The sequence below is a fragment of the Cherax quadricarinatus genome, chromosome 94, assembly GCF_038502225.1.
Source record: "Cherax quadricarinatus isolate ZL_2023a chromosome 94, ASM3850222v1, whole genome shotgun sequence".
Taxonomy (NCBI): domain Eukaryota; kingdom Metazoa; phylum Arthropoda; class Malacostraca; order Decapoda; family Parastacidae; genus Cherax; species Cherax quadricarinatus.
In genome coordinates, this window is record NC_091385.1 from 10,663,523 (window position 1) to 10,687,957 (window position 24,435).

The 24,435-nt window shown below is 36.0% G+C and overlaps 1 protein-coding gene across 5 annotated transcripts in view; it reads right to left on the reverse strand.

Moving 5' to 3' along the window:
* The window catches only part of LOC138851071 (bifunctional peptidase and (3S)-lysyl hydroxylase Jmjd7-like), a 222,380-nt gene that overhangs the window by 34,839 nt on the left and 163,106 nt on the right, over positions 1-24,435 (reverse strand). For all 5 annotated transcript variants that reach the window (XM_070104765.1, XM_070104764.1, XM_070104762.1 and 2 more), the window contains exons 2-3: positions 12,364-12,441; positions 5,047-5,200 (exon numbers count right to left, since the gene is read on the reverse strand). In XM_070104765.1, the coding sequence (XP_069960866.1) occupies positions 5,047-5,200; positions 12,364-12,441 (232 nt within the window). The remainder of the gene's footprint in view (positions 1-5,046; positions 5,201-12,363; positions 12,442-24,435) is intronic.

Genomic DNA, 24,435 nt, shown 5'->3' on the forward strand with positions numbered 1-24,435 from the left:
ATCATTTCTATTTCTGTAACGTATCCTTCATTCTATCAAATGAGACCAAGAAAATGAGAATACAACCATAAATACCATACACTGCAAATAAAGCACCCCTCTGGCAAGACAGTGATAGAGTGAATGATGGTGAAAGTTTTTCTTTTTTGGGCCAACCTGCCTTGGTGGGAATCGGCCAATGTGTTAATAAAAATAAAAAAAAAAATTCGGCTAGCATAATTTCAAATTTCCAGGGTCGCCACACTAACCTGCTGGTACTGTTTGGTGGCGCTACTTGCTAAGCAAGTTATTCCAATTTCTTTTTCTCCATTTATTGTTATAACCTGCTTACTTTTAGCCCTAGCCATAGTTCCAACAAATAAAAGAAATGCTTCTCATTACGTAAAGCACCGACACAGTACATTGTCCATAAAAGATAAGGTGGCTATGAAGACACTGTCAGCTGCCATGAGCTCAGTCTCGTGATGCAGGGGAATATACCTTATTATTATGCTAATATCAACACTACAGCTCAGTGGCCTATCACAACTGATTTAATATGACATAATAAAGAATATAAATGACATAAAAACATGGTAAATATTCCAAAATGAATAATATTTGGCATAATATCGAGCAGTTTGATGGAGGTATGAAGAGGATATGAGATACAAGTATCATCCTCCTATCCCTGTCCTGGAAAATGGAGAAAATGGAGTGTAGCACAGGGCTGTGATATACACTCGTAATGCACCATAAAACTGAAACAAAAAAGCTATCTCCTCTACAAAGATTATCAACATAGCAGCATATGTGTAGAGAACCTTGGATAACCCAAACAAGTCAGAGTGACTTATTTCCAGTACCTGGCTTGGGCTTGCCATACATATATGAGTTTTGGTAAATATTTTTTTTTCTCAGTTATTTATTGAGCTATCTTATTATTATTCTGGACCCTATTTTGAAATTGGCATCTTTTGAAATTTGTGTGAAATTGGCCAAATTGCCAATTTCTGACCACTTTATTGGGTAGCTGAAATAGGTGAATGGGCAGTTTCTTGTACTCAATCAACAGAGCAGAAGTAAGTAAATTCAGGTATGCACAATACAGTTACATAGATTATCATACATAGTAGCGTATGTATAGAGAACCGAGGATAACCCAAAAAAGTCAGACAAAGTGACTTATTTCCAGTGCCTGGCTTGGGCTTGCCATGTATGATTTTTGGTAAATATTTTTTCTCAGTTGTTTGTTGGGCTATCTTATTGAAACCTGGGCAATGTATGATGGAAATATGCTTCTTAACGTACACCAAAAATGGAAAAAATCGGATGATAAATAACGGAGTTCACTTCACAGCCATTAGCCACCCCTTAGCAGTATATTTTCGAATGGTTTTTATTGTTGTATTCTCGTTTTATTGGTCTCATTAGATAGAATGGAAGATATATTACAGAAACAGATACGACTTTGATTGGTTTCACAATGAAAAGTACCTCGAAATTGAGCTCAAACTAGCGGAAATTTTCGATTTTTGCCGATGTTCAATGAACTTTCTTGTGTAAGTTAAGTTGGTTAAGTTTATTAAGTGTATTCTAACCTAACCACTCTGTAATCCGGCAAACCTGATAATCTGGCACATGACAGGTCCCAATGATGCCAGATTTGTGATGGCTGACCTATAGTATGTCATTTATGTCAGCTAGGCCTGTATACCTTGTACATGTACTTGTAGAAATAATATTATTACTACTATTATTAATGTCACATATGGTGACTGCCTATCACATATGGTGAATGTATATCCCATATGGTAAATGTGTGTCACATACAATGAATGTGTATCACATATAGTGAATGTGTAACACACATGCTGTATATCACACGTGGTGAATGTGTATCATATATGGCAAATGTGTATCACATATGGTAAATGTGTATCACATATGGTTTGTGTGTATTACATATGGTGAATGTGTATCACATATGGTTTGTGTGTATTACATATGGTGAATGTGTATCACATATGGTTTATGTGTATCACATACAGTGAATGTGTATCACATATGGTTTATGTGTATCACATACGGTGAATATGTATCGCATAAGGAATCACCAATAGAAATGTGATATTGCTTGGTGGTAAACCCACATAAAATAATAGGAATTTGTACTGTTAATGGTACTACATTTAATGGCATTCTCATTACAATACTGTAATGGGAGTGCCATTAAATGCCTTAGATTTAGTAACCATTTTATAATTATTTGTTTGTACTGTATGGCTTGCACATAGAGTATAAATATAATAATAATAATAATAATAATAATAATAATAATAATAATAATAATAATAATATATCTGCATTTTCAGTGAGGTTTATTAAATTCTCTTATCATATGGCATATGAGGTGTTTGGTGACCGACAATATAAATGCCAAATTCAAACATTGGAGCAAAAATGCAGGTGTTGGGGAGATAGTAGCTAAGAAGCTCAGGTTCCCATACTGTGTTATGGGACTCTGAGCATTAATTGAACATGCAGAAGACAGTATCTACACATTCCCAAAATTAGACAAACCATTAACCCTTTCACTGTTGGTCCCGTAATATTATGGCTTGCAAACCAGCGTCGGTCCCGTAATGTTACACCAAAATTCCAGCGGCTTCCAATCTTGCGGGGGAAAGTTGGTAGCCCTACATACAAGACAATGGGTCTGAGTGGTCAGTGTGTGCAGTGTACACTTTACCAGGTATACTCAACAGACTTATTCCCCTATAATTTTTGCACTCTCTTTTATCTCCTTTGCCTTTATACAAAGGAACTATGCATGCTCTCTGTCAATCCCTAGGTACCTTATCCTCTTCCATACATTTATTAAATAATAGCACCAACCACTCCAAAACTATATCCCCACCTGTTTTTAACATTTCTATCTTTATCCCATTAATCCCAGCTGCCTTACCCCCTTTCATTTTACCTACTGCCTCAGGAACTTCCCCCACACTCACAACTGGCTCTTCCTCACTCCTACAAGATGTTAATTCCTCCTTGCCCTATACATGAAATCACAGCTTCCCTATCTTCATCAACATTTAACAATTCCTCAAAATATTCCATATTCCCGATACCTCTAACTCTCCATTTAATAACTCTCCTCTCCTATTTTTAACTGTCAAATCCATTTGTTCCCTAGGCTTCCTCAACTTATTTATCTCACTCCAAAACTTTTTATTTTCAACAAATTTTGTTGATAACATCTCACCCACTCTCTCATTTGCTCTCTTTTTACATTGCTTCACCACTTTCTTAACTACTCTTTTTCTCTCCATATACTTTTCCCTCCTTGCATCACTTCTACTTTGTAAAAACCTCTCATATGCTAACTTTTTCTCCCTTGCTACTCTCTTTACATCATCATTCTACGAATCGCTCTTCTTTCCTCCGGCACCCACTTTCCTGTAACCACAAACTTTTGCTGAACACTCTAGCACTACATTCTTAAACCTAGCCGAAATTAGTACCAAATAACTGATGGAACCGGATGACTGATTGCCGGATTTGTGATGGCTGACCTGTACTGCTATACAAGGTACTAAAAGTACCTTGTATAGCAGTACAGGTCAGCCAACACAAGTCATTTCTATTTCTGTAACATATCTTTCATTCTATCAAATGAGGCCAAGAAAATGAGAATACAATCATAAATACCATACAAAAACAGGGTGGAAACATTAATGTTTCCACCCTTGTCGGGAACTGAACCCGGGCCCTCAGTGTGTGAAGGCCACAGGCCACCTTTCAACCAAATGTGATAAGCATTCACCATATGTGACATATTCACCACATTCAATCAGCGCACTTCACAATATGCACTAAAGAATCTTATAATGTGAATTAAATTTGAAGGTTTGACTGAGCCTACAACAGTTATCATGAGACTGTAACAATAAACCTTGAACTGTAACACGGACGTATAATGAGTTCAAACTACAACGAAAACAAGTGTTTTGTGCTGAAAGTCAAACCTCTATCAACTTGTTATTTACAGTTACAAATACTGAGAAATCTCTAATTGTAACTTAAACTTTTATTGTGCTGTAAACTACCATTCAACCTTTAACAACAATTATAATTTTTAATTTTTAGTATATAATATTGTAATTTGGTGTCCCTGAAGAGTGATCTTTAAGTCATTGCCTGATGTTTTTCTCTCTTTTCTTCCTTTTTCTCATACCTAGGCCTCCAAGGCCTCTCCATTTAAATCTGAAATTGGCATGATTTATGGACAATTCTACGACACTGATCCCACTGATATCACACCGACACTGATCCCACTGACATCACACCGACACTGATCCCACTGACATCACACAGACACTGATCCCACTGATATCACACCGACACTGATCCCACTGACATCACACCAACACTGATCCCACTGACATCACACAGACACTGATCCCACTGATATCACACCGACACTGATCCCACTGACATCACACAGACACTGATCCCACTGACATCACACCGACATTGATCCCACTGACATCACACAGACACTGATCCCACTGACATCACACAGACACTGATCCCACTGACATCACACAGACACTGATCCCACTGACATCAATCTGTGTGACTGACAGTTTAGTGGTTAAAACAATTCTACGGTGCAATATTTTAATAAATATAAAATAATTCATAAACTAGAATAAGAAAATGAACATTAATAAAAAGAATTTTTAACACCTTACCTTTGATATACCTTTGAAGAGTCTCGAGAGTTTAACTACTCTTGGAGTCCGGCCATAGGCCAGGGTTGTCTGGTGCTTGCCTGGTCAACCAGGCTGTTGCTGCTGGAAGCCTGCTGCCCCAAATATCCATCACAGCCCGGTTGATCTGGCACATACAGTATTTACTAGAAGTGCTACACCTGTAGGGGGGGTCACACAGCTCTGATTCCTTGGATCAAGAGTCTTCACCAGCATCAAGGTACTTTCCTTGAAGAGCATTTAGAGAATAATTAAATTAAGAGACAGGAAAACTGAGCAATAAGTTTACCTAAGGTAGTCAAAGGTCCACTTCTTGATGGCTGGCCAGTCTCTGACAGCTCCTCTGAATATAACAGGTCTGTTAGGAGCAACCCAGTCTCGGTATACTTCCAGTGGTGTTCCAACATCATCAACAACACTAACTTCTTTGCTAAGCTGATATTCTGACAAAAAATAATAAAATTTAAGTACCACTGTACTGTTTTCTGAAACCGTTTTTTTTTATTTTGGGGTCACCCTGGGTTGGCAGGAGATGGCCAGTGTGTTAAGAAAATACTTTTTTTATTTTTACCACAATGGCCATTTTCCCCCAAGGTAAGGTGCTCCAGATATGAAAATACATTCACCATCATTCATTCAACAGCTGTCTTGCAGAAGTGTACAAACATTACAGTTCAAATGACCCTTCCAAAAGCAACATCCCCAACCATCCCTCACATACAGTATACAGTGGACCCCCAACTTACGATGGCCTCAACCTACAATAAAACCGACTCACGATGCTTGTCAGCGTAAAAATTTGACCCCAACTTACATTGAAAAACTCGACTTGCATCATTCATCCCAAATGCAGCCATCTGGTTCATCTGGCCTGAGTGCTTCAGCTGAGCTAGTGGGTTAGCCACCCAGGATAACCCAAGAAAGTCAGTGTCATTGAGGACTGTCTAACTTATTTCCATTGGGGTCCTTAATCTTGTCCCCCAGGATGTGACCCACACCAATCAACTAACACCCAGGTGAACAGGAAAAAATGCCTGGAACTAGTGCTCATATTGGTGAATTTACAGCCAGCAAAGGTTGGTTTGAGAGATTTAAGAATCATAGTGGCATACACAGTGTGATAAGGCATGTTCTGGAAGAAAATGCCAAACCGGACCTACATTACTCAGGAGGAAAAGGCACTCCCAGGACACAAACAGTGTCTCATCACTCATCACCACATCTTCAATAAAGGTAAGTGTCATTTATTCTTCATTTAGTACACTAGTACATGCACAATATATATTGTGCATGTACAATATATATTGTGCATGTATCCTTCTTTTTGTGTGTAGGAAAATGTATATTTCATGTGGTAAAAATTTTTTTTTCATACTTTTGGGTGTCTTGAACGGATTAATTTGATTTCCATTATTTCTTATGGGGAAAATTAATTCAACTTACAATAATTTCATCTTACAATGTGCTCTCTGGAATGGATTATTATCGTAAGTCGGGGTCCATTGTATATAGATGAGTGTGTCAAAGCACTTATAATATCATACTAATTAGAGTCTAGCTTCTCAATCAATAGTCCACAGTCCACACTGTGTCATAAATGAATTTCCACAGGTGCTGTAAGCTGCTTGCAATGATTAACACAATTATTACAAGATATTAATATAAACATGAAGTAAATAAAAAATCTATCTTTTTTTATTCCAATGTCGATTTTTTTTTTTTTACACAAATCAATTTTTACAGGCTAAGAGCTGTTATCCTACCTCGGCTCATTTCCAGGCCCAGCCCTATCTAAGGTATACTACCACCCCCAGGATGCAACCCACAAGTCAGCTAACACTCAAGTACCTACTTACTGCTAGGTGAACAGAGACAGCATGTGTAAGGAAACATGCCCATGTCAGGAATCAAACCACAGACACTAAGTGTACTGTCAATTGAGCCACAGGGTCACTGCGATGAAATTCTGAAACTGATGAGCCATCTGACAAACTCAGCTAAGAATTATTAATTACAGCAAAAACCTTGATTTAACAGACTAACTAGGAGGAGTGGGTGGATGGTAATGATGATTGTCGTGGCTAGAGATGAGGTTCTGCCATGACTGTGACAATGATGGACAGTTCTGTTACCAATGAACTTCATTAACGGTTTTTAAGCCAAATGACCCAATGGATTTTTGTCCTTCATATCTAAAGTTCATTATACTGAGGCCAGCTAAAAGGAGAATTTAATGCATCTAAAACTGATCACATTAAGGTAATCAGGAAATGTAGCTATGAACCATATAACTGCATATTTCACAGGGCCAGATTAAAGCCAGCCGATGCCCTAAGCAAAGCTCAATAATGGAGCCACCTTGGCCCTTCCATTGCTTAGCTGGCAAGACATTAACCCTTAAACGGTCCAAACGTATATATACGTCTTTTCAACATTTGAAAGTATGTAAAAAAATGTACATCGTCTTTTTTTTTTTACATTTGAAAATGTGTAAAAAAACTTTTATCTACATTTTTTTTGTTATATTTGAAAATATGTAAAAAAAAAATAGATTACTTTTGGAGCACTACGGATTTGAACATCAATTTATTTGGACCGTTTAAGGGTTAAGACACAATAAATGCTGAAGGTAAAATAAGACATTAAAAACTCAAGTGTTCTTCAACATCATCCCCCATGCCAGAACACAACTATATTTAATATAAACTGTTTTTATTATTATATTTAATAAACACTAAAATAGCAGCAAGAAATATAATCCAATTACTGACATATAATTAGGGAAACAGAAAAAATAAAAAAAATCATCACTTTTATACACTTTTTAACCCTTTGACTGTTTTCAACATATAAATACGTCTTACGAGCCAATGTTTCTGATGTATATATACTCAATAATTCTAGCGGCTTCAAATCAAGCGGGAGAAAGCTGGTAGGCCCACATGTGAGAGAATGGGTCTGTGTGGTCAGTGTGCACCACATAAAAAAAATCCTGCAGCACACATTGCGTAATGAGAAAAAAAAACTGATCGTTTTTTTGGAATAAAACGCCGACTTTGAGGTGTATTTTCGTATAGTATTTATCGTTGTATTCGCGTTTTCATGGCCTTAGGTGATAAAATGGAAAACATTACAGAAATAGAGATGATTTTCATTACTTTGACAATGAAAACGACCTTGAAACTGAGCTCAAAGTAGCGGAAATGTTCGATTTTTACCAATGTTCAGGAGTAAATAAATCACACCCCACGTCCAATACACGTCAACTGGGGAGTCTAATATTCTTTCACTAGTGCACTGATATTATTTATACCATTTTTACAGTAATGCAGTAGTCTGCATAACAGTAAATTTTGTATTTTTTTGTATGAATAAAAAATCAAAATAGAAAGCAATAATAATATAAGAGGGGCCTAGAGATGTGTCTAATGAACAGAGCATATGTTATTTTAGTGCCACGAATGTCTACCTTGTTTATTCTGAACCCTATTTTGAAATTGGCATCTTTTTTAGTTTGTGTGAAATTGGCCAAATTGCCAATTTCTGACCACCATATTGGGTAGTCCAAATTAGTAAATGGGAGGTTTCTTGTACTCGGCTGATAGATAAAATGGAGTTCTAAAGAAATAGCTATGAGTTTGGTCAACTGGAACAATGGAATTGGCTGAAAATAGGGCTCAAAATCGGCGAAATCGCCGATACGCATATGTCGCCGAGACCGCTAACTTCACGGGAGCATAATTCCATGAGTTTTCGACCAAATGTCGAACTTTTGGTGTCATTACCATCGGGAAAAGATTCTCCATCATTTCATAAGAAAAAATAATTGTTTTTTTTCAAAAATTGAGCGACATAGAATGACAGTTTCAGAGAGGGGCCTGAAACAGTCAAAGGGTTAATAAAACTGTTATAAGGGAAAAAATGCAAATGTAAAAATTTATGGAAAATCATTTTTAATCACCCTCACAAAGATTATAAGACCTGATATTATCTCCACTGAAATTACGTAAATAGATCTCAAGAGCATACTTTTCAATTGTGAAAATCCTCTTTCTACAGAAACTGATGTTGGTGAACAGTTTTTAAAATATTCTAATAGAGAAATATCATTATTTGTACAAAGCAAAATATCTTTTATTCCACTGCTTTCTAACAGTGAAGATATGTATAATTTTTTTTTTTTTTTTGGGGGGGGGGGGGAGGTCCATGTCTAGTAGTCGATTAAGTGAACTATATCCACTTAGTTGAAACATTCAATATAGTAACGTAATTTTCAGTAAATCATACAACCCCTCCCTCCTATTAGTCCATCTTATTGGACCTTTACTTTACTGCTGATTCTTTACAATATGTTTTTTATGAAAATACAAAAATTCCTGGCTATAAAATCTTACACTGTGGGCTCTTATGTACAGTTAGACATTTCTGTACCATGTTTTTCGTTGAACAAGATGCTCCAGTGTCAAGGCTGCCCTCCCGTTTAGACTGGCTAAATTTTATTGGAATTACATGTAAAAACACACAGGTTGATGGTTCATTCTGTGGATGTTTACCACTGCTGCAGCTGACTGGCCGTGTTGTCTTTCTACTCACTGTCTCAATGTATGCAAGTGGATGTGTCTATGGCTAGGACTGCCTATTGATTATATAAGAACATAAGAAAGAAGGAACACTGAAACAGGACTACTGGCCCATGTGAGGCAGGTCCACATCACCCCTCAGCTTAGACCAATTACCCCCCCAGTCAGGTCGCATCCACTTAAGGAAGGAGCATGGCATCAGACCTAGTAGCACAACCTAGTCAGGTCCAACTCACACCCACCAACACCCACTCAAATATTTATCTAACCTATTTTTAAAACTACAAAATAATTTAGTTTCTATGACAGTACTTGGAAGTTTCTTCCACTCATCCACAACTCTACTACCAAACCAGTACTTTCGTTTATCCTTTCTGAATCTGAATTTTTCCAACTTGAAACCACTGCTGAGAGTCCTGTCTTGGCTAGATATTTTCAACATGCCATTTACATCCCCTTTATTTATTCCTGTTTTCCATTTATATGCCTCAATCATATCCCCCCTAATTCTATGCCTTTCCAGAGAGTGCAGATTCAGGGCCTTCAGTCTATCCTCATAGGAAAAATTTCTGATACGTGGGATCAACTCTCATCCTCCTCTGTACGTTTTCCAGTGCATTTATATCCATTCTGTAATATGGTGACCAAAATTGTGCAGCATAATCTAAATGAGGCCTAACCAAAGATATATAGAGTTGAAGAACAACCTGAAGACTTCTAATATTTATGATTCTTGATATGAAGCCAAGGATTCTGTTAGCTTTATTGTGAACACTAATGCACTGTTGTCTTGGTTTCAGATTACTGCTAACCAGAACCCCTAAATCTTTTTCGCAATTAGTAATATAAAGATCTACATTATTTAGTTTATATGTGGCATGGTTATTTTCCTGTTCATCATTTAGAACTTCGAATTTGCCTATATTAATCTGCACCTGCCACTTCTTCGACCACTGCATCAGTCTATTCAAATCATCCTAGAGTCCTCTAGTGTCCTCATTAGAATGAATTGGATGGCCTATTTTGATGTCATCAGCATATTTGTATTTTAAAAATATTTTATATTGATGCTTTTAAGTTTGTTGACTTTACTATCTAATACTACTATAAGGGTACATTTGTACTACAACTTTTTTAATACCACAAACACGACAAGCCAAACACCATAACAGTTTACATGATTTATTATTGGGTCATATACAGGAGCTTGGATTACTGTCTAGTATCAAAACACTTCTCTAGGCTGAGGATGAGGCCTATGAGCAATGTAACCTTCGGTCTCTGCCGTATTTTATGGCATCGAAGATGCCATAAAATACGGTGCTTTGTGTATTCTAATTTCTTACTAAGACCACAACAAGGTCTGTTTTAACTTAGCAGTTACACCCAGTCAATTGTGTTAATTTTGATCCATAAGACAGAACTACTGTATTACTTAATGAATAAAAGAAGGAGTAGAGAATAAATATTTTATTTCTTTGCAAAGGTTACAATGTGTAATTACAATTTTGATTTGTTAAGTACAAAGAAAGCCACTATCATGCCAGGGCATTTTGGGCAGATTAATCCTAATACATAATAACTACTTAAGTCTAGACAAGATAAGAGTGGTTAACTTTTAACAAATCTTCATTTTATGTTAACCCTTTGAGGGTCGACAGGCCTTCTCCGAAACTCGTTCTCAGGGTCGGCCAAATTTAAAAAAAAAAAAAATTATTTTCTCTTATGAAAAGATAGAGAATCTTTCTCCGATCATAAAGACACCAAAAGTTTGAAATTTGATAGAAAACTTACGGAATTATGCTCTCGCAAAGTTAGCGGTCTCGGCGATGTTTACGCATCGACGATTTTGCCCACTTTGAGCCCCATTTTCGGCCAATTTCACTGTACTAGTCGACAAAAAACATGAATATTTCGCTAGAACTCCATTTTTTCTATCGAATGGGTGCAAGAAACCACCCATTTATGAAATTCAACTATCCAGTACAGTGGTCAGAATTTAGCAATTTTGCCAATTTCACACAAATTTAAAAAGATGCCAATTTCCGAATAGGGTCCAGAATAAACAAGAAAGACATTCCTGGCACTAAAATGACATTTCCTCTAGTCATTAGTCACGTCTCAAGGCCCCTCTTATATTCTTTTGCTTTCCACTTTGAATTTTTATTTTCACAAAAAATATAAGATTTACTGTTATGCAGACTACTGCATTAGTGTAAAAAATGGTATAAATATTATTGGTGCACTTGTGAAAGAATATTAGACTCACCAGTTGACGTGTATTGCACGCTTGGCACGATTTGTTTACTTTTGAAGTTTGGTAAAAATCGAACATTTCTGCTACTTTGAGCTCAATTTCAAGGCACTTTTCATTGTAAAACCAGTCAAAATCATCTCAATTTCTGTAATATGTCTTCCATTCTATAAAATGAGACCAAGAAAACTAGAATACAACAATAAATACCATATGAAAATACACTGCAAAGTCGCTGATTTATTAAAAAAAAATGGTCAAAGTTTTTTTTTTCTCATTATGCACTGTGTGCTGCAGGATTTTTTTTAGACTGTGCACACTGACCACATAGAACCATTCTTTCATATGAAGGCCTACCAGCTTTCTCCCACTAGATTTGAGGCCGCTAGAATTTATGAGTACTAGTACGTCAAAAACCCCTACGCGTAAGACGTACTAGTACGACCAAAACCCTCAAAGGGTTAATACTGTACTAATGCAAGGTAATTAATGTTGTTGCAAAATGCACACTTAGCAAAATCATTACTTAAAGTTGCTTTTCATTACCTAAATATTCCTTCTGCTATTTATACAAGTTATTTCAGCATATATTGTTTATACAGAAATGGATGACACTTGAGTGCACGTTTAAACCCCATGGTTATGCAGAGCATTTTGGGCAAGCTTAAGCCTAACTTAAGACTACAAGGGCATAACTTACTAGCTACAATTCTAGTGTAGAGTAAAATATTAGCATGAATGTAAACTTACCTTAGCGTGAATCTGAACTTACCTTTTGCTGCCAAAGACAATTTAAGGAAGCATTCTTCAAGTTTTCCACAAGGCTCAGGGTTAAGTACATCACTCTCCACTGAAAAAATAATACACATATTGTATTGTACTTTATTTGTACACAGATTAATAATGTATTAGTGGGGGATGACTAAACCTGTAGGGTCATACAGTGCCTAGGGGAATAAGATGCAATCAGATTTGATACAAGGGGACCGCAGGTTCAATTCCTTGAATCAAAACCCCCCTTCAGTGACATTTATTTCCTTCTTTGCCTCCATAGATAACGTTTTTTTTTCTCCACATATACCTCAACGCACCACTCGCCTTTTTACCTTCATCACTTCTATGATTAACCTCATCCTTCATAAATCTATCCGCTGACACGTCAACTCCCAAATATCTAAGACCCTCCTGCACTGGAACTGCTCAACTTTACCAGAATACTTCATACATTACTTCATACATAGTTATCTGTTTACATTAATGTTTTATCACTGATTTCATCATTGCTTAGTTAATCTTAAGTTAATTTTAAGCCAGCCCATAATGCTATGCATAGTATAAGTGGCTTTGGCATGCTGCTCTTATCTGTATTTTTTTTGTACCTCTGTATGTGTGCTCAAATTGTTAATAAATAAATAAATAAATAAATAAACTCAGTTATTTATTTCTTTTATGCAGTGCACAGATAATGTAGTTTACATGTAAAAAAATATTGTTAGGCAATGCAATTTGGGAAAATTAATCCTAATACTTAACCCTTAAACTGTCCAAATGCAGATCTACATCCACATGTGGGGGGGGGGGGGGGTGCTCCAAATGTAGATCTATGTTTTTTACATGCTTTCAAATGGGGAAAATCAAGGCCGGAGCGCTACACATGCGAACGTAGATCTACGCTTGGACAGTTTAAAGGTTAAAGACTACTTATGAACTAGACATACAAAGATTTTTTTAGGATTTCTTACATGGCACACATGCTAGGTTGTTCTCCATTAACATCCAGTATACATAACATGACAAATACTTGGATTATAACTTGAATTTGGAAGAATGCCAAACATCACTGGCCATATGCCAGTGAAACAACATCAATTTGATACAAGAAAAAATAATCAGGGGAAGTGGGATCAAAATTTAGACAATACGGTGGACCCCCGGTTTACGATATTATTTCATTCCAAAAGTATGTTCAGGTGCCAGTACTGAACAAATTTGTTCCCATAAGGAATATTGTGAATTAGATTAGTCCATTTCAGACCCCCAACCATACATGTACAAACGCACTTACATAAATACACTTACATAATTGGTCGCACTGGGAGCTGATTGTAAAGCGGGGGTCCACTGTACTCAGGGGATTTGACAATAATGATGATAACTTTATTTCCCAAGAAGTTACATTAGTTACAATAGTAGGTTAACATTAAGTTATTTACAAAGAAATACCCATAGTCATGCATGGCATATTGGGACTATAAGAACAGAAAAATAAAAAATGCAGCGGTACCTTGAGATACAAAATTAATTCGTTCCAGAAGGCTGCTCAAGTGCTGATACTGAACGAATTTGTTCACATAAGGAATAATGTCAAATAAATTAATCCATTTCAGACCCCAAAAATACACTTACAAAAGCACTTACACAATACAGTGGACCCCCGCTTTACGATCACCTCCCAATGCGACCAATTATGTAAGTGTATTTATGTAAGTGCATTTGTATGTATATGTTTGAGGGTCTGAAATGGACTAATCTAATTCACAATATTCCTTATGGGAACAAATTCAGTCAGTACTGGCACCTGAACATACTTTTGGAATGAAATAATATAGTAAACCGGGGGTCCACTGTAGTTTGAGTTTTGAGCTGTTTGTATCACGAGGTACCACTGTATATTGGACATGAACGTATAACAGTAGCATACTGAATATATAAAATTATATCTTTTAACACAAATATGAGCCAAAATTAAGCAGTTAATTAACAGTAAATTAAACTTAAATTTAGCCTAAAGAGAATTAAATACAACAATACAGTTAATGCATATCAAAAATATACTGTACAATATAATACTGTACTGATCAAGGTATTACAGTGGACCCTCGACTAACGATATTAATTGGTACTTGAGAACGATTATCGTTAGTCGAGTTTTTTTAACATTAGTCGAGGCAACATGTTAGCGTTAACATGTATCATTGGTCGAATTTAACGTTAGTCGATGCCATCATTGGTCGAGGGTCCACTGTATTATAATGTGTTTTAATGTAATCAGTTCCAACAGTACGATTAAATATGTTGGAGCACAAAAAATATTTAGCCATTTTCTTAGTACAAAGCAATGTACACCAAACTCTGGCACACACTTGCAAAAAATTACAAGAGATTTAAAAAAAAAAAAAAAAAAAAATAGTATTAAAAAAAAAAAAAATGGTAGTATTAAAGATTTTTATTACAGTTGTAAATACCCAATGTACCATACATAGGGTAGAGCAAAAGATCATTTTTATTTGGAAAAATAGTTGAACAACGTAGTTTGCACAATTTTTTCTTATTATTATCAGCATATACAGTGGACCCCCGCATAACGATCACCTCCAAATGCGACCAATTATGTAAGTGTATTTATGTAAGTGCGTTTGTACGTGTATGTTTGGGGGTCTGAAATGGACTAATCTACTTCACAATATTCCTTATGGGAAAAAATTCGGTCAGTACTTGCACCTGAACATACTACTGGAATGAAAAAAGTTCGTTAACCGGGGGTCCACTGTATATCTTTAAAGCATCGAATAACATTTTGTAATGTCTCCTTCAATGTCTGGATCTGCATTTATTATGAAGTCACTAGCATCTACTTTCACAATTACATTGATAGTCATCAAATGTGAATTCTTTTGTGGGCACCGCATTTTCTTTTTGATTTTCCTCTCTTTCTTCGTATAAACATTATTGACCCATTGCCACACGTGTTGCATCGTCAAGGTCATTGCAGTGTGAGTCAATGACCACTAGTCTAGTAATACATCAACTTATACTTAAAATAGTACTGCTTGCACCATCATCAATTATATTACTTGTAATATTGTTATTAGTTGTGTATTACATCAAGACTGTTATCCATAACATAAAATATCTTATTATTCATAAGATAAAATAATGATTAATTAAAAATTAACTACTCTTATCCTATCTAGATTTAAGTAGTTTTTAAGTACATGTACGTACTATTAAGATTAATCTGCCCTAAATGCCCTAGCATGATAGTGGCTTTCTGTGTACTTAACAAATCAAAATTGTAATTACCCATTGTAACCTATGTAAAAAAAATAAAATCTTTATCTTTAATGCATTGAGGCACATTTTCAGAGTTTAAAGCCTCTACTCTGAGATGATGTTTCCCAAGCTGCACAATGTTCTCACAGTTTCAATATGGGATTCAAAACCAATAAATTCACTGGAACAATGCAGTAAAAGAATTTGCCAAACAGCTCTCATTTTGATTCCAGTTTTGGAGTTATTTCAAGCCATGATTCACTTATAAGTGCTTTTAATTACATTTTGGATATTGTAACCTTTCCAGAATTTGTTTGGCATTTTCTTGCATTGTTACTTGTATGGCTTGTGCAAAGGTGCATCTTAAGTAAGAGGTCACTGGCCGCAATAATGATGTCGTGTTCAGTGGCAGGAAAATTACAGTGACATTTTCATTCAAGTCAGAAAGAAAAGTAGGATGACCTGGTGCAATGTCATTAACAACAAAACTCTAAAATCCATTTCATTATCTTCGAAATAAAGTTCAACTGCAGAGTAAAAATAATTTGCAAACAAGTCTTTAACCCGTAAACGGTCCGAACGTATCTAGTATACGTTTTTTCAACATTTGAAAGTATGTAAAAAAAGTAGATCTTTTTTTCTTTTTTTTACATTTGAAAATGTGTAAAAAAACTTTGATCTACTTTTTTTTTTTGTTATATTTGAAAATATGTAAAAAAAAACGTAGATCGACTTTTGGAGCACTACACAAGTGAACGTAGATCTGCCTGGACCGTTTACGGGTTAAACAGCTGTCTCATTACCCAGGCATTCTTATGTGACTGCCATATAATAGGAAGAACGTTTTTTTTAATAGGATCTGAGAGATTTTGAATTTTCTGCTCTGAACACCAGCATAGGCTTTAATTTAAAGTCACCAGCTGGAGAATTTTTTTCTGCGCCTGCAAACAGTGTAAAGTGTAAAGTTAATTTTATGAAGTGTTGTATAAAACTGTGCCGCAATTTTTCAATAGTGCAATAACCAAAATGTGGCAAATATATCCGTGTAATATACAGGTCTACTGTATACCAGAAATATTATAAATGGTGAAAAGGTGACATTAAAACAAAATCAAAGATGGTTGACACAAACTCACTACAATCATTGCAACACTCTTTAACAAATCCATTGAATCCTTTACCTTCCCTACGGTTCTCAAAATAGCGAGGGTCACCCAGATACATAAAGGAGATCAAGCAGACTTGAATACCTATAGGCAAATATCCAACTTACACCCTCTCTCTAAAATCTTTGAAAAACTAATTCATAAGCGAATCTATTCTTACCTCATCTCCCACAACATACTCAACCCCTGTCAGTTTGGGTTCAGGCCTAATAAAAATACGAATGATGCTATTATACACATGCTAGCACAAATATACACTGCACTCGAGAAAAAAAAAAAGTCCCATTAGAGATCTTTATTGATTTACGTAAAGCTTTTGATACAGTTGACCATGATTTGTTGCACATAAAATTATCATACTATGGTATAAGAGGGCACTCCCTCAACTACCTAAAGTCATACCTTAGCAACAGAAGCCAATATGTGTATACAAATGGAGCAAACTCTTCCACACAGCCAATTACAGTTGGTGTCCCACAGGGAAGTGCCCTTGGCCCTCTTCTCTTTCTCATATACATAAATGACCTACCAAATGCATCACAACTACTCAAACCCACACTATTTGCAGATGACACAACATACGTCTTCTCTCACCCAAGCCCAGTCATACTAGCCAATACTGTAAACACCGAATTACAGAAAATATCTACCTGAATGATGATTAACAAACTTACTCTCAATATTGACAAAACCTACTACATGCAGTTTGGGAACAGAACTACAGATGCTCTTCTTAACATAATGATAAACAGATCACCTACATATCACAAAGCTCACAGAGGGAAAATTCTTAGGAATCCACCTTGATAATAGACTCAAATTTCAAACACATGTACACAAATTTCCAAGAAAATCTCCAAGACCGTAGGCATACTATCGAAGATACGGTACTACGTTCCACAGTCAGCCCTCCTGGCCCTATATCACTCACTCATGTACCCCTATCTCGCCTATGGAATCTGTGCATGGGGTTCAACAACAATAAATCATCTCAGACCATTTATTACCCAACAAAAGGCTGCAGTCAGAATGAAAACAAATGCCCACTACAGGCAGTATACTCCACTAATATTCAAAACTCTAAACTTACCATACAAAACATCCATACTGATTATTGTACCTACTACATACATAGAACACTAAACTCGGATATAAACCCTCCCCTCAAACTTCTTACCAATCTCAACAGAACACATGACCATAACACAAGGCACACATCACTCTTTGATGTTCTCTATGCCCATCTCACACTATGTAAAAACTCAATTCATATAAAAGGCCCAAAAATCTGGAATTCATTACCTGTGAATATAAAAGAAATAATGTCTGTTTATCAATTCAAGACTTCTTAAAAACCATTTACTCAACCACAACTAAATAAATACTGAATACACAAATAACCCGCACATAAAAGAGAGAAGCTTACGACGACGTTTCTGTCCGACTTGGACCATTGACAAAGTCACAATAACTGTTAGTGTGACTTTGTAAATGGTCCAGGTCGGACCGAAACGTCGTCGTAAGCTTCTCTCTTTTATGTGCGGGTTATTTGTGTATCGTTCCAGTCACGGTATTGTGCCTTTTTTTGTTATTTAAATACTGAATAACTGTATCTCATAAATGTATAACCTGTGACCCTATCAAACTATGTTTTTTTTTAATTACATTACCTAATAGAATACTCCATTCTCTAGAATGCCCAGTAACTCATCTAATGACCATATGACCTGTTTCTGCACTACAAATCATTGATTTTACTCGATCTGATTCAATTATATTATACATTGTTATGCTACAAATTTGTACAACTTTAATGCTTCTTATTTTAAATACTCATTTGTACTTCATGTTGTAATTTGTTTACTGTAATTTTTACCACTGAATATATCATTGCTTAGTTAATTTTAAGTTAATTTTAATCCTGCCCATAATTCTCTGCATACAAGGGCTTTTGGCATGTACACCCAATCACTATATTTCTTTGTACAACTATGTATCATGTCCAAATAAAAAATAAATAAAAAAAAATGCCCCTAACAATTTAGCTCCTTCCATCAAGTTTAAAGCTGAATGGTAATGTAGCTCTTTGCTTCCTTTCCTTGATGTTCATGTTTACAGCTTGGATACAGGTTTTGCTTTTTCTGTGTATTGCAAACCTATGCACAGTATCATGTACATTCTCTACTTTTCTTACCATGTTCCCTCTGTCAAGAGGTGTTCCTATTTATCTTTCTCTGTGCACTCTGCATTTATGACCCTCAGTTCCTCAACTCTTCACAATCTGTTCTCTTATGGGCTGCCTTACAATTTCATAAACTCTGCCATTCATGTGCTAAACAGATTTTCTTCTCTCCCTAACTCTATACTCCGGTGAAATCTCTTATTCTTTGTCTTTCTACATTTCATAGGTTATCCTCGGTGGCTAACCCTCCAAGGTTAAAAATCTGAACAAAATCTAATTTTTTATTATCACTTTGTTCTGAGTTATCCCAGGTTCTCTACACATATGCTGATATGTGTGATAATCCATGTAACTGTATTTGTGTATACCTGAATAAACTTACTTATTCTGCTGCAAGACCTTGGATATTTTAGCATGTTATTTACTCCTGTTTTCTATTTATACATCTCAATCTTTTTCTTAACACCGTCGTTCCCCACCAAGACAGGGCGACCCAAAAAATTAAAAAACACTTTCATCAAATAGGGTGCATAATAAAGATATTAACATCATTACTAGCACCATCACAGTCTTGCCAGAGGCATACCGACACTACAGGTCTAAAACGGCAATATATCTCCACTATACCTCCAGGACTCAAGTCCGACTCACTACTTTTTTGTAACTTGTTCATGACTGTGACCAGATATAAATGTATAAATGTTCATTGCCTTTGTAACTTGTTCAGCTATCAAAACTTAGCGGTCCAATCCCTTCACAATTTGTTCTCTCGTGGGCTGCCTTACAATTTCATAAACTCTGCTACTAACATACTAAATGGATTTTCTTCTCTCCCTAATTCTCTACTCTGGTGAAATCTCTTATTCTTTGTCTTTCTTCTATTTGTAGTCTCTCAAATCTTAGCAGTTCTATGTGTTCCCTACACATCAAACTAACTTTTTGTGAATAAACAATCATCGTAGTAACCTAGGTCGTACTTTTGGTGTTGATACTTCCAGAGTTGACTCCATTTCCTGGTTCTCTTCTCTCAATACTGTGGAGACACTGGCCGCTGTCTTTGTGACAAACTTAAGAGCACAAAAGAGGTGATAGACTTCCTGACACCAATAATGCTGCTGACTCTTCTCTGACCACAGCATCAATCTATTTACATATTTCTGTATTGCCACTTCCCTTCCATATATGTTAATATCTTACATTATAACACACACACACGTACACAATTGCAATTGCTGAATAGATAGTTTTATTCCAACTTGCTGTAAAGATCATATTTATCATATCTGCTAACTTTTTTATATTATCAATTTATTAAAAGTTTATATATCATGGGTTCTTCTGGGTCATCCTGGTAACATAAATATTTTGGAAATTGTGTAAATAATAATAACAACAACCTTAACACATTGTCCATCATGAGAACTTGAAGATGATGTGGAAGATCTTGTGACTAATCAATAATAATAACAATAATATTAAAAATAATAATAATATTAATAATAATAATAATATTAATAACAATAATAATAATAAAAACTTCTCCTTATCTAAAATAAAAATAATAACTTCAAATAAAAAATAAAATGTTCTCCTTGTTCAAAATATTAAAAAGCCTCACATTTTAAAAACATTTCATTCTCTCCATACTTTCGTTCATTCCATGCCAACATCAAGTGACCCTTCACGAAGTCTCATCAAGGGGACGTAACAGTATGTTAGGAGGAGAGGATCAATATTTTCTTCACCTTCCTCTATGATAACTTCTGGACAGTAATCTGGTGGACAGTCCCTCCATGCCAATCCAGAATAAGCATACTGCTGATCCAAACCGTTATATCCTCCTACCCTTCTGTCAGCCCTGATGCCCATCCTACTGAGGGTGCGACCAATATTAACTGGAGAGGCTGCGGCAACACCTTCTCGTTCACAGTATTCAAAATACCACTCTAGCAATTCATTTCTTAGAATGAATTTGTCATGATGGCATTTTTTTATAAAGAATCCAAAGAAATCTTGGAAGGATTTGCACCCGGAATATTGCATGTATTTAGGCATGTTTGCCGAGTATGAGAGGTAGCTTCTCAAATCTTAATGAAAATTAAGGATTGAGACTACTGAGCTACTTATAATATGTTATAAGCAGTAAAGTTAGTGATGATGGAATTAGTCAATCTAACTAAAAGAAACAAATTTTAATGAAAATTAAGGATTGAGACTAATGAGCTACTTATAATATGTTATAAGTAGTAAAGTTAGTGATGATGGAATTAGTAAATCTAACTGATAGAGTGGGGAATCCAACAGAATGTGGCTAACATACTGGAACCTGACAATTCTCAGAGAGGAACAGGGCGCCTCTCCACAAGATACCCATGAGTACGACAAGTGCGCCTAATGTGAAGACGGGAGAGAGTAGTCTCCCACCCTCAACAGTGATGACAAGAAGATGGCCAGAAACCTTTACTCGGCTTAATAGAATGAAGTTTGTTATGGAGCAGAATAGGCCAGGGGCATCGTAAAGGCAGGCGGGCCGCCCCGGATGACACCACTTAAGGGGTGACACCATAGAGCCTCTAAAGAAGGTAACAATAATGACCAAAACCATGCTGCAGCAATGGATTAATTGTGCTTACGTTATTTCTTATGGGGAAAATTGATTCGAAAATAGTCTTTTTCGATAATCGTCACACTTCCAGGAACGGATTAATGATGATAAAGGAGAGACCACTGTACTTTCTATATAGCAGTATGTCAATGATGTCAGTTAGGACTATATACCTTGTACTTGTACTAAATGAAGATATTACATATTATATTATTATTAGGTAGGTACCTGGGTGTTAGCTGACTGGTGTGCGTCGCATCCTGGTGGACAAGACTGAGGTCCCAAATACCCAACAGAAATATGATAGACAGTCCTTCGATGTCGCATTAAATTTCTCGGGTTATCATCGGTGGCTAACCCTCCGAGGTTAAAAATCCGATCAATGTCTTATTTTATCTTATCGCTTTGAAATTTTTCGGTTATCCTAGGTCAGCTCAGATACAGGTTTTAATTTTTCCATGTATCACAAGCATATGCACAGTATCATGTACATTCTCTACTTTTCTTACCATGTTTCCTCTGTCAAGAAGTGTTCCTATTTATCTTCCTGTGCACTCTGCATTTATGACCCTCAGTTCCATGACTCTTCACAATTTGTTCTCTCATGGGCTGCCTTACAATTTCATAAACTCTGCAATTCATGTACTAAATGGACTTTCTTCTCTCCCTAACACTATACTCCGGTGAAATCTCTTATTCTTATTCTCTTATGCTAACTTTATATATTTTCAAATTCATTAAAAGTTTATATATCTTTCTTAACTGTATTTTCTATAGCTGGTAATGTCTTTGAGTTGAAAAAACTGAGGTTCATAATTTATCATGGGTTCTTCTGGTTCATCCTGGTAACATAAATATTCTGGAAATTTTGTAAATAATAACAACAACAATCTTAACACATTGTCCATCTTGAGAACTTGAAGATGATGTCGAAGGTCTTGTGTCTCATCAATAATAATAAAAAGTTTTCCTTATCTAAAATAATAATAATTTCTTAATAATAATAAAAACTTCTCCTTATCTAAAATAAAAATAATAACTACTTAATAAAAAATGAAATCTTCTCCTTGTTCAAAATAATATTAAAAAGCCTCACATTTTAAAAACATTTCATTCTCTCCATACTTTCGTTCATTCCATGCCAACATCAAGTGACCCTTCACGAAGTCTCATCATGGGGACGTAACAGTATGTCAGGAGGAGAGGATCAATATTTTCTTCACCTTCCTCAATGATAACTTCTGGACAGTAATCTGGTGGACAGTCCCTCCATGCCAATCCAGAATAAGCATACTGCTGATCCAAACCGTTATGTCCTCCTACCCTTCTGTCAGCCCTGATGCCCATCCTACTGAGGGTGCGACCAATATTAACTGGAGAGGCTGCGGCAACACCTTCTCGTTCACAGTATTCAAAATACCACTCTAGCAATTCATTTCTTAGAATGAATTTGTCATGATGGCATTTTTTTATAAAGAATCCAAAGAAATCTTGGAAGGATTTGCACCCGGAATATTGCATGTATTTAGGCATGTTTGCTGAGTATGAGAAGTAGCTTCTCAAATCTTAATGAAAATTAAGGATTGAGACTACTGAGCTACTTATAATATGTTATAAGTAGTAAAGTTAGTGATGATGGAATTAGTCAATCTAACTCAAAGAAACAAATTTTAATGAAAATTAAGGATTGAGACTACTGAGCTACTTATAATATGTTATAAGTAGTAAATTTAGTGATGATGGAATTAGTCAATCTAACTCAAAGAAACAAATTTTAATGAAAATTAAGGATTGATACTACTGAGCTCCTTATAATATGTTATAAGTAGTAAGTTAGTGATGATGGAAATAGTCAACCTAACTGAAAGAGTGGGGAATCCAACAGAATGTGGCTAACATACTGGAACCTGACAATTCTCAGAGAGGAACAGGGCGCCTCTCCATGAGATACCCATGAGTACGACAAGTGTGGCTGATGTGAAGACGGGAGAGATTAGTCTCCCACCCTCAACAGTGATGACAAGAAGATGGCCAGAAACCTTCACTCGGCTTAATAGAATGAAGTTTGTTATGGAGCAGATCAGACCAGGGGCATCGTAAAGGGAGGCAGACCTCCACGGGTGACACCACTTAAGGGGTGACACCATATAGCCTCTAAAGAAGGTAACAATAATGACTAAAACCATGCTGCAGCAACGGATTAATTGTATTTACATTATTTCTTATGGGGAAAATTGATTCGAAAATAGTCTTTTTCGACATTCGTCGCACTTCCAGGAACGGATTAACGAAGATAAACAAGGGACCACTGTACTTTCTATATAGCAGTATGTCAGTGATGCCATTTAGGACTGTATACCTTGTACTTGAACTAAATAAAGATATTACGTATTATATTATTATTAGGTAGGTACCTGGGTGTTAGCTGACTGGTGTGCGTCGCATCCTGGTGGACAAGATTGAGGTCCCAAATACCCAACAGAAATATGACAGACAGTCCTTCGATGTTGCACTTAATTTCTCAGGTTATCCTCGGTGGCTAACCCTCCGAGGTTAAATATCCGATGAATGTCTTATTTTATCTTATCACTTTGACATTTTTCGGTTATCCTAGGTCAGCTCAGATACAGGTTTTAATTTTTCCATGTATCACAAGCATATGCACAGTATCATGTACATTCTCTACTTTTCTTACCATGTTTCCTTTGTCAAGAAGTGTTCCTATTTATCTTCCTGTGCACTCTGCATTTATGACCCTCAGTTCCATAACTCTTCACAATTTCTCTCATGGGCTGCCTTACAATTTCATAAACTCTGCAATTCATGTACTAAATGGAC